The sequence below is a fragment of the Festucalex cinctus genome, chromosome 14 (assembly GCF_051991245.1).
Source record: "Festucalex cinctus isolate MCC-2025b chromosome 14, RoL_Fcin_1.0, whole genome shotgun sequence".
NCBI classification, from domain to species: domain Eukaryota; kingdom Metazoa; phylum Chordata; class Actinopteri; order Syngnathiformes; family Syngnathidae; genus Festucalex; species Festucalex cinctus.
The window spans coordinates 6893338-6904376 of NC_135424.1; the positions used below are offsets into that span (position 1 = coordinate 6893338).

An 11039-nucleotide genomic window follows, 5' to 3' on the forward strand; every position below is an offset into this window, starting at 1 on the left:
GTGCATGCTTCTGTGTGTGTTTTGGCGATAGAGCAGTGAAATGACTGGAAGCAGGTCCTTGACTAAGATAAATGGCAGCTAACGGGGAGAACACAGAGGTGATGTGCCCTGTGGCGTTTACAAAAGAGGTGCTGTGAAAACACTTCCTGCGTAAGCACTTCATGCTGAGACAAAAACAACTCTTTTACAAATAGAAAATTCACATTGTACCAATCCTGTCATAGGTGTTCATTTTTTTGTAAAATTGCACAAAATCACTCGAACCAGATCACCACATGGATTGTGTCGGATACAAAAGCACACTTTGTAAATTTCAATTTTCCAGTAGCTTTCCCTATCAGATAACAATTGCATCGCAATGAATAATTCATAATTTTTTGTTATCGTCTTCAGGCAGCTTGTCAACCCACACAGGGAAAGAAATACAAACTAAATTTCATTTTAAAATTATAGTTGCTGTGTAAGTTAACTTTTACATTAAATGAAGCCACTCCATAACGTTTCCTGTCTGTATTTAAAAAAAAGAAAAAAAAACGGTAAAATTGCCTTCCGCTCCCAGAAATGATCAAAACAAATGACAATGTCTGAGACGGAGGCCGCAAATGTCTGACAGCCCTTTGCACAACAGATGTTTTTGCAGAGGGGTGTCTTCTCTCCGCTGAGCAGTCTCACACATGAGAGACCCCCAAAAGCTGCAGATAAACGTCCAGAAAATCAACATGTAAATTTGTAACTGCCACATTTCAGACTGGCGGGGCCGCACACTTCTTTCAAGCAAGTGGGGCGGGGGGCGGGGGGGGACATATCTGTATTATAGACTTTACATGCCAGACATGGAATGTAAATTTCAATACGAGAAAAAACAACAACAACACTGTTATGTGTTATGGGGAAAAGATAAGTCTCTATTGATCCAGGTTGTGGGCAAAGGCTGCACTATTGACAGGAAGACAGAAGACGTCGGAGGGGCGATATTTCATACGTTTGGTCTGTTCACTCCATCAATGTGAAGGGGCTGCTTTTTTTTTTTCTGGGCTGTATATAATAACACGTGTGCTCTTTATTTCCCTCAGATCAATGGTAATGTGTGTGTGTGTGTGGGGGGGGGGGGCCAAGATGGATGCCGTGGACAGGTTAACCTATCGACTCAACGGAGACACACGGAGCGAGACAAAGGGGGCCGACCCGTTTGCTGACACCACGCTAACATAGTTGTACACAGAGTTGGCCCACTTATTATATCAGCTGGAGGCAAAAGCGGATTGAGACCCTTTTAGCATGCAGTCCCACTAGTGATTACAGTAATTTAATCATAGTTTGTTTTTTTACGATCTTTTATAAAAGTGAAAGACATCATTGAACAAAAATATTATAATGGGCAAAATTCATAGTGTTACAAGAATATACCATAGTCTAAATATTTAGCAAAGTTCTGATATTGGAAGTAAAACGTCAGAATGCAACAAGAATATATTCAGAATATTACAAGGAAAAAAATTGCAGGTTATGAGAATAAAACTGCGACATTAAAGCAGTAAAGTAGAAAAATGCAGTTACAAGAATATAAGGTATGATGCAACTGGAATGGTATAAGGAATTCTAATACTAGAAGTAAAAAGTCAGAATTTTACAAGAATTTGATATTAAAAGTGTTAAAAATATGAAATCTTAATGTTACAATAGTAATATTACAAGAAAAACTGGCAGTGATAAAAACAGCAAAGTCGTGATGTTACAATTGTCAAGCCGTAGTATTACAAGAAAAAAGTTGCTCAAGTGGCTTTTGAAATGTTACGGTAATCAAATATTAAAAAACATAAAAAATACAAAAATTTAAAAAAGCCATACAGAACGTTACAAAAATACACTAAAAAATTGCAGTGTCACAAGAATTAAGTTGTCATATTACAAGAGTAAATGCGTAAAATAATGAGTAAAGTCATACAACTACAAGAATGTTTTGCAATTTTACAAAAAAAAAAAAAAAAAAAAAAAAAAAAAAAAGTCCAAATGAACTCCTACAAAAGTCATATAAAGTCAGAATGTTACAAGAATGCATTTAAAACATTCCAAGAAAAAAAATTGCAGCATTACGAGAATAAAGTCGAAATACAACTAAAACAAAATCCAAACATTACAAGAGTAAATCCAAACAGTCATGAGAATAAAGTCGTAACATTGCAAAAATAAATTTAGAATACAAGTAACAGTCAAAGTGTTACGCAATGAGGTTGTGATCATGCAACTAAAGTTAAGACAACAGTTGTAACCTGCTTTTTTGGATGGACTTTATTCATACTGTACGTGCATTATCAAAACTAAGGTTTGTGTTTATCTTGTATGGCACTTTAACATATCAGTATAAAACTAGAATTGTGTCCATATAAATTGTCTTGGGCATTTTGAACGAGGGAAGGGTGTTAAGTGGCAACGAGCCGGGGACAGGAGGCAGACTGGAAGACAGGCTTGGCCCACATAGGTGGCCCGGCCGGATCTGGATCAGGTCAAGCTTGCACTGGGACAACATGCCAGCTTATCTCATGCCGCTTCAAGTCTAAAGCCATCACGTATTCAAAGTAAAAAAAAATGACTGCCAACTTTGACTTCACATGTGTCATTAACAGTTTGTCGCAGCTACACAAAACACGTTTAAAATGGTTTTGGAAATGAATTAGTGAAGAAGATTCTGATTAAAGACAGGCTATGATTATAAAGGAAACCTCGTATTAGAAAAGTTCTGATTAATTAAACCGTTCTGTGCTTGAATTCACACTATAAATGCCCCTTTATGATGCTCAGCGACAGCTACACTAAGTGAAATTTGCTTTTCAACAAACTCGCCCAGCAAATAATGTGCTGATAGGATCTCTGTAGCGTGAGCGTTTCAGCAGAAACTATCGAATAATTCGGAGCCATTATATTACGGATGCAATGCTACATATTGGCTTGGAAAATACAATAAAATCCAAATATGAAGTCACTGTAGCTGAACTGCAAATTGTACGTTAATAGAATAATACAGCTCTAGCAGACAGCTCTGAGCGTTATTGTCTAAAGTTGGGTAAAGGGTAATTAATTTGGCTCATTCAATGTTTTGTTGATGAGAATTGTAATTTATCTTTTTTTTTTTTTTTTCCCCCCCTTTCGCTCAGACATCCACGCAGTCGACCCCGAGTCGTCATTGTCTGAATGTAAATGGAAATGCGTGCCACCCGTACAATAGCCCCGGCTCAATATTGTTGAATGACATGCTTGGTTTTGCTCCGGGCATAAAAATGCAAACGCACCATGAGCACATGTTAAGGTTTGACTTGCACTTGTAAGTGACGCATCATACTGATGTTTATCTTTGAAATGTTTTCTTCACTGTTTAAACCATTGGTAGCCTACACAGTATACTATTATAGTTTGGCTTAAAAAAAAAAACAAGACATAGATACAGCATATAAAATACGACAAATAGATAAAGATAAATTCAAATTAAATAAAAGATAAAAGCAGTAATAAGCTAAGTAAAAACTCGTATTTTCTAGATTTATCCAAATGATAATGTAAAAACTGTATTTGTAATATTTTGTTAGATGTTGTTAAAATCCATTGAGCAATGAAATTATTTAAGTCGAACCTACAATATCTGCGTGTTTCTCATTACATACGACGCTTCTTTTCATCTCTCATTATGACTCCATCTAGTTGAAATGTAGCCAATTACGTACACAGATTAAAAATAGATTTGTTGGACCCAGCCAAAGCATTATTACCGTCACACACATGCTGTAAATAAAGCTAAGCCAATCAAGTATTAGGCCCGTGATTTATCACAGCATCAACAGAAGAGTAGTTAAAAATGACCAATATTACCATAAATATGTAGATAAGTATTAATTGGAACAATTGAAGCAAACAAAATAGCAATCTGTTTGGTATTTCATATTTTTTAGCACGGCTCTACCTAATTTTGAATGGGACATGTACAATACATATCTACATCATGGATGTTGTTTTATGACGGTTTCAAAAAGCCCAAGTGGGTGAGCGCTAGTTGTTATTAATAACTCCATGCTCCCACCTTGTGGCTGTATGTTTTCATTGCGCCCATCATGTCTGCCAGTAAGGATTATTGATCTTTTCACACCTACTGTAAACTTATTGCAACTCCGGCCGTGTTGTTTACATTACCCATGCATGGGTTGTAGTTAAGTTAAAAAAAAATAAAATAAAAAAATAAAATAAAAAACTAAGACAGATCCTGGATGTTATATAGGCCTACTGAAAGTAACAAAAAAATATAATAAAAAACACCAGTAATGTTATGCATATACAGTAAAAGTGTCAAGAACAACATTAAAGTGCAAGAACAAATAAAACTGCAAAACTACAAATAAATAATAATAATAATAATAATAACTAACAAACAAAATATAATTGTGATAATGTAACTGTACAGAGATAAAGTGGATATACGTCTAGTTTGACTTGTTAACTTTTCCTACTATTTAAATTTACCTAAAACTTGTATAACTCAATTGAATATGCATTTTTGAGAGTAGATTTTCACTTCCTGGTATGCTGTGCCACATTTTCTCCACTTGATGATGACTGTCTCGTCTTCACCGTGGCTTTGTATATTTAATTGGAGGCCAACCTTTCCTCAGATTGCACAATTACTCCCGAAAAGCAGAAATAATGCAGAACAACAGCGCCATCTATACAACAACAGAAGAGGCTTTTCTTTTTTTTCATACTAGAAAAAAGTGTAATTGCACATCCAGTATGGTAGGTGGCACCGCGGAAGTGGCAGTTCTGTTATCAGAGAGTGTAGAAGGGGTAATAGCTTATATGCAGATCAGTATTTATAACAATTTCATATAAAAATGATACTATATATGGTCGCAGCGAAGAGTTGGAGGGGACAAACAAAACCAAAAATAATAAGAGAAGCACTGGGCTACTGGAAAACTTAAGAAATTACGGTATTACTGTAAATTGTACTGTTCCGACTTGCTCTAGTTGCTGCTGCAAAAAAATGATCTCAGGGTTCATTGAGAGTTCAGCCGAGTTTAGAAGCTGCTTTGTTATGAGAAGCGTGTACTATATTTCTCGTTGAAATGGCACATCGAGCAAGAGCAGAGCAAGGAGACAATGGAATTATTGATTAATAGGTACATGCCCACAATAATGACAACATAGGCGAGGTAACTGAGAGCTGATGACGTCACCGATGTTGCCTCAGATAACACCAAAGTCATCAACTATGTATGGGGAACTAGTAAATAACGTTACTTATATACCCCTCCTTGCTTTAACATATTTTGAGGTAGTGAACGGCCTTCACCATAAGGATGCGTCATTATGTGGCACAAGAAAACATGCTAATTTTTCACAGCAATAGTTTAATATTTATGGTCTAAAAATGTTGAATGGTAAAAACTTTTAACTATGATTTTTACCACCTGCAAAGCATGTTGATCAGTCAAATCAGACAATAGAAAAATGTTGACAACATGAGGACCACTTTTGGGCCTTGTGAGGATCAATTTGAAGTCTGATAGGTTAAAGAAACAGTCTCAATGTTAATACAGTGTTCATATTAACAGTTTGGCATTTTAAATTTGTGTCTGCGTGGGGAGAGGGGTAGGGGTGGGAAAACCACACCAACCGTATTTACGTTCTAAAGATCATCAAGGCTCACCTGTTTCTGGGTTTGGTCATGTGACGTTTGCAAACTGAGCCCTTCGGACACTGTGATGTGATTTTCAGTCGCCAGCAGGTGCCAGCATATGGCAAAATGGACGCCCCTGAAATAGACAGAAAAAACGGGTAGATTTTTTTTCTGCTTTATTCATATTACAGAAACACAATAGTAATCAGAATGCGCTGTGTTTAGATTAGTTGGGGTGCATAGAAGATATTGTTAAGGAAGACTTTTGACTTGACTTCCCCTTGTTGATAAAATCCCAAATATCGGGAAGATAAAAAAAAAAAAAATCAGGGTTGAAGTAGATATGTGGACATGAATATTTATTTATTTATTTATTTATTTAATATCATATTTTTCTGACGTTAAGCTTTTCTACATTAATCGGAGTTATAGGATATGTCCCCTGATTTCTTCAAGGCAAGAAATGCACTTAGATTCATTGAGGACTACTGAACAACATGAATATGGAGTTCGGGAAAAAAAAATAAAAAAATCTCAACTTTTGGGGGCTAACATGGGAAAATCTATGGCAATATTGACTCAGATGTGCTAGAAACGCCAATGATTTGTTTTAAAAATATGTTTACTTCAAAACATGACGGTAGTTTAAAGTGTTGGTCTTTTGATTGATTTATCAACAGTCCAGAAGCACAGCCAAACGCACAAATTCATATTATACACTGCAATGGCTGAACAGAACTGTTTACAATGTGAGGAGGAAATGACGTCACAATGTTGTGAATTGCTAATAAGATTCCACAGTCAGTCACACAAACAGACAACCACTTTTGACTCAACCATTCTGCACTGACTATCTTCTCAGGAATACATTTGAGGCACCGTGAGAGCCCTTCATGTCCTCACACTTTCGGACACAGTAAGTAAACTCGAAATCGGCGTCGTTTTGTTCGATAAACCGAGGCTGCTTGATTTGGTTAGCCTGTTAGCTGTTAGCAAATTGGCTAACTCACGACACTAGCTTGTATTCAAGTACAAACTTACCAGTTATTTCCCGTCGAAGATGAAGGTTGACGTTATCAAGTGAGAAAAAGTTGAGAAAATCCCTCCGTCATGGTGGCCATGTGCTGCAAAATAACAGAAGTGATTAGCTTCGGGTTAGCATCGCTGCGTCGCTAACTGTGCACTAGCTGTTGCCGACTGTCAATCTGCACACCTGCTGGTGTTTTAAGACTGACGTACGTACGTAACATTTTTATTTTACGCCAATAAACGCAGTTTATTAGTTGAATTGCGACTGAGACAAGTTACCTTGTTACGCAAAGTAGTATGCGCTAAATATTGTCGACAAAATTCTCAGTTTATAAAACTCAAAGGGTCGTAATGAAATGTTTTGCAACTTGGTCACATGAGTGTGCCTTATTTGCTCTGACCACAGGGTGGGTACACTTGGTATGGGGTTAGTCGGACCACTCCCATGTATATCATGTGTTTGTGCATTTCCTCTTCTGTACAGTTAGAAAACCACCATGGACCTCCACAAAATCATCCACGGTGCGTTGCACGACTTCTTACAGACTTACATCCCTGATGCAGATCTCAGGTAAGCACTACCCTACGTTTCATAGCTTTATTTGAATCAACGTTCTCTTATTAGTTACAGTAACTCCCTATATACATGTAGCACGCTGGACGATGTCCTCCTGTCCTACATCACTGGAGTCCTGGAAGATCTTGGCTCCCAGCAGAGTGTGGAGGAGAACTTTGACGTGGAGGTCTTCGCCGAGATGCTGGAGGCATACATACCAGGATTTGCCAAAATTGATAGGTCAGAATGATAGTTGGTTGATTACCAGTGACCAAAAGATGAAAAAAAAATTGAATGACCAGCCTTTGATACTTTTTATTCTGCCATCTGAAACAGTCACCAGTAGGGCAGTGTTTTTCAACCCTGGTCATCAGGGCACACTATCCAGCATGTTTTCCATGCCTATTTGCAACGCAGGTGAGTCCAATTACAGCTCATTAGCAAGCCCTGGAGAAGCCTAACGATCCTCACCTGCGTTGGAATCGGGAGACATGGAAAACAGGCTGGATAGTGTGCCCCGAGGACCAGGGTTGGGAAACACTGCAGTAGGGTACAACCTATTTACTCGGTGAGATCAGGTTAGCGGCTGGCTGTTAGCCAGTCTGAATGGTGTCAGTTGTTGCCAATACAGTTTATTATTATGTTTTTTATTTTCATACATTTGTTCAATACCATGATTGAAAGCACACAGACGGCTGTGTCTCTCCTTGACCGCATGCAGTGTATTACAATATGTGGGTGGCTATATTAAATCAAATAGCAACAATACCTTGTGTTGTGTTGTTGAAACAGTTTCAATAGATCTTCAGACAAACACGTTGCACTTTCAATGGAGTAAACTCCGTCCACTCTTGTAACTTTCTTTCATGTTTCAGTGTCAAAGTGTGTGAAATGATGTTCAGCCTGGCGTCCACACTAGCTACAGCTCGCACTTCGGGTACTTCTTCTTATGTCTTTTTGTATTGTGGCTTTGCGGGGCTCTGATTGTTTCTCAACATGTAAATATTTTCCTTTCTAGTGGACGGCGAAAACAATGTGCCAAATCCCGAAGACGGCTCATTGGAAATTGCCCCTCACCTCCAGAGTGAAGCCCCACCTGGAAGGGAAATGCAGTGCCTACAAACACAGACAGAGGGCGCCACAGCCAAGGTAATGCGTTCAGTATATAACTTAACTTTATTTATAAAGCACTGAATTGTTTGCCTCGGGTCAAGAAATGTGGAATGTGATAATTCCCAAGATTAGCTGAACGTGAATTTCCGATGGGGATTATTGTCGGGGCTGACCTTGTGGCCCACGTTTCCAGCTACCAGTGTCCGAATTGGAAACCCAGGAGCAGCACCTTTTGGAGATGTTCCCCAAGTGCAGTCTGTCCGAGGCCCGCAGCGCTCTGTCTATTGCCAAAGGAGACATGGAGGAAGCTGTGCGCCTCATCATCGAGGGTGACGTCCAACTCAGCCCCACGCCGCTCAACGTGAGTGTCCCAGTTTGTCGCCTGCCTCACGTTAATGTTGTCACATGGAGGGGGAAAATTAACCTAATTTTTGTGGCCTCAGGTAAATCAAGGGAAGAATATCTCCTCAGTGGCGGATCAGAAACTGAAAGAAAGCATCCTTGAGAAGTAAGTGACAAAGGTATTGCAGATTAATTAATTTAGGAACATGACCTGAAATTTTGTCATAAAATGTATTTGCCTCTTAAATAGATAGTAATCTCTGTTTTAGTGGGAACTATTTTTTATATATATATATATATATATATATATACGCGCATACATACACAGTTGAGTAAATAAACTAATTGTTTCGCACATTTTAATGGTCACTTATTGCTAGGAAGACCTCATCATCCAAAACCAAAAAAATAAAACTGACTTTGTGCAGGTACATGCTGGTCGACAACGAAGAGGACAAGAAAACGCATCGGCCCGTCGCCCCCAAAGAGGTAAAAAGTCCATCCACTTATCAGCCGTCTGCAAACGTGGAGCCCGTTTTCACGCGCGTTCTGTTTTCAACTGGGGCAGGCTCCCAAAAAGCTGGTTCGCTACCACGGCAACCAGGTGGTGAGCACCAAAGGAGAACGCTACCAGGTGGTGAAGAAGAATGAGACGGATGACATGAAGAAGACGTACGTCAACCTCAAGCCGGCACGCAAATACCGATTTCATTGACAAAATGGTTGTGCTACGCACTCACATTATGTTGATTTATTTTGTTTTATTTATACAATTGCTCTGGTTTATTTTTTATCCTCCTCTAATATAGTGGGCTTTTTTCAATGATGTTGCCATGGTTTATACAGTTCAGCTTTTTTCCTGTTACATTACCTTTTGATTTCATTTTTTTTTTTTAATTGTACATTTTATATCCCTTCACTTTTTTTTTTTAAATTGTCTTTAGCCTTTTTGAATGTTAAAATGAAGCGACAGTTGATCCGTGCCCATTTGTGGGTCGCTACTTGCGAATTTGGCGCTGCGCCAAAGGACTGTATCATGTAAAAGTAGTGCTTTGGCGCCATTTTGTGGCATCCATATAGATTTATAGGCCATTTGTGTGGGATAATTATCACAATTTGTCAAGTTATAGTGGTGCTTTACATATTTTATTCTTATTTTAACTGCTTGTACATATAAGATCACTGACTTATAAGTTTTTTATTTTTTTTTATTCTGCAGTGCCACCAAATTGAGAGACTGATTTCTGATCGTTTGCACTGTGTTTTCCCGCCAGATGATGCGACATACTGTGCATACGTTGTTTTCCAGTATGTCAAACTAGTTCTGAACACTCCGTGGTTTAGATTTGCGGGTATATTTATTATTAGATGATGACTTTTCTATTATTGCACCTTCACTCGCATAAAAGAGTTGTCTGTATAAGCTAAACACATCCGTGTCATTTCTGATTAAAAAGAGAATAGGAAAGTGAGATAAACATAATATTGGTGCCTGTTGAAAAGCATGTAAGTCAAAATTGTGGTTTTAACCAAAAGGAAAAAAATTGACATATAAAAATGAAGCCACAAAATTTGGAGACATGCAAAAGTAACATTTGAAGATGCCCGAGAACTTTAACCATCTACAGTGGTGCCTTGAGTTTAATTGTTTATCACTCACACGCCATATAGATCAGAGCTGGGCAAACTCGGTCCTTGAGGGCTGGAGTCCTGCAGGTTTTGGATATTTCCCTTCTCTAACACAGCTGATATATGTTCAGATCATCAACAAACTCTGCATAAGCCTGATAACCATCCTGTTGATTAGAATCAGCTTGTGTTGGAAGTTGTGTGCCTCGGCCCCTGATATAGATGCTATACAGTAGCCCTGTTGTGGTGTATCGCATTGTTAGCTTTAGCATTAAGCTAGCGGACTAAAGGAGAGCCGGGTCTCTTGTATCTCAAGGTACCACTTTACTGTATTTATCACACTACTGCGTGTGTGCGTTCATTGTGAAAACTTTCAGGGTGTAACTTAGTCATCTTCTATCCTTGCATCTTTAATTGGTATTTTGAAGAGTTTGGTGTGATCATTTTAACAATTTTTTTTTTGTTTTTTTGTTTTTTTTTTGGAGTGAACTTTAAGCCAATGTTCCACACTGGTCAACTGTGTTTCTACTGGATACTCTTTAATTCCTAATTAAACAGCAGCAGTGGTGTCTGTGACTGATATAATGATCGGTTTTACTGTAACGTGTGCAGTGGCTATTGACTGAACTTGTAACCCCCCTTGGCTTTGATGAAAACGCACAATTTATAGTAAAGACTAATTTTATAGACTATCATGTTTCTCTCGTT

At 38.2% G+C, this 11039-nt stretch overlaps 2 protein-coding genes across 7 annotated transcripts in view; one reads left to right on the forward strand and one right to left on the reverse strand.

Moving 5' to 3' along the window:
* Positions 1–6866, reverse strand: part of cdhr1a (cadherin-related family member 1a) — a 271515-nt gene extending 264649 nt beyond the window's left edge. For both annotated transcript variants that reach the window (XM_077496326.1, XM_077496324.1), the window contains exons 1-2: positions 6704–6866; positions 5693–5798 (exon numbers count right to left, since the gene is read on the reverse strand). The gene's annotated coding sequence lies outside the window, so the exon portion shown is untranslated. The remainder of the gene's footprint in view (positions 1–5692; positions 5799–6703) is intronic.
* On the forward strand, positions 6434–11023 carry cuedc2 (CUE domain containing 2). Of its 5 annotated transcripts, none has more exons than XM_077496343.1 (9): positions 6434–6578; positions 7176–7262; positions 7344–7487; positions 8123–8184; positions 8266–8396; positions 8554–8721; positions 8804–8868; positions 9131–9191; positions 9271–11023. In XM_077496343.1, the coding sequence occupies exons 2-9, from the start codon at positions 7189–7191 to the stop codon at positions 9415–9417; spliced, it is 852 nt and encodes a 283-aa protein (XP_077352469.1). In that variant the 5' UTR covers positions 6434–6578; positions 7176–7188; the 3' UTR covers positions 9418–11023. The 5 variants fall into 5 exon arrangements, with proteins under 5 accessions (XP_077352469.1, XP_077352471.1, XP_077352472.1 ...); XM_077496344.1 differs by lacking the exon at positions 6434–6578 and adding an exon at positions 6961–7098; XM_077496345.1 differs by lacking the exon at positions 8123–8184.
* Positions 11024–11039: the final 16 nt, after the last annotated feature.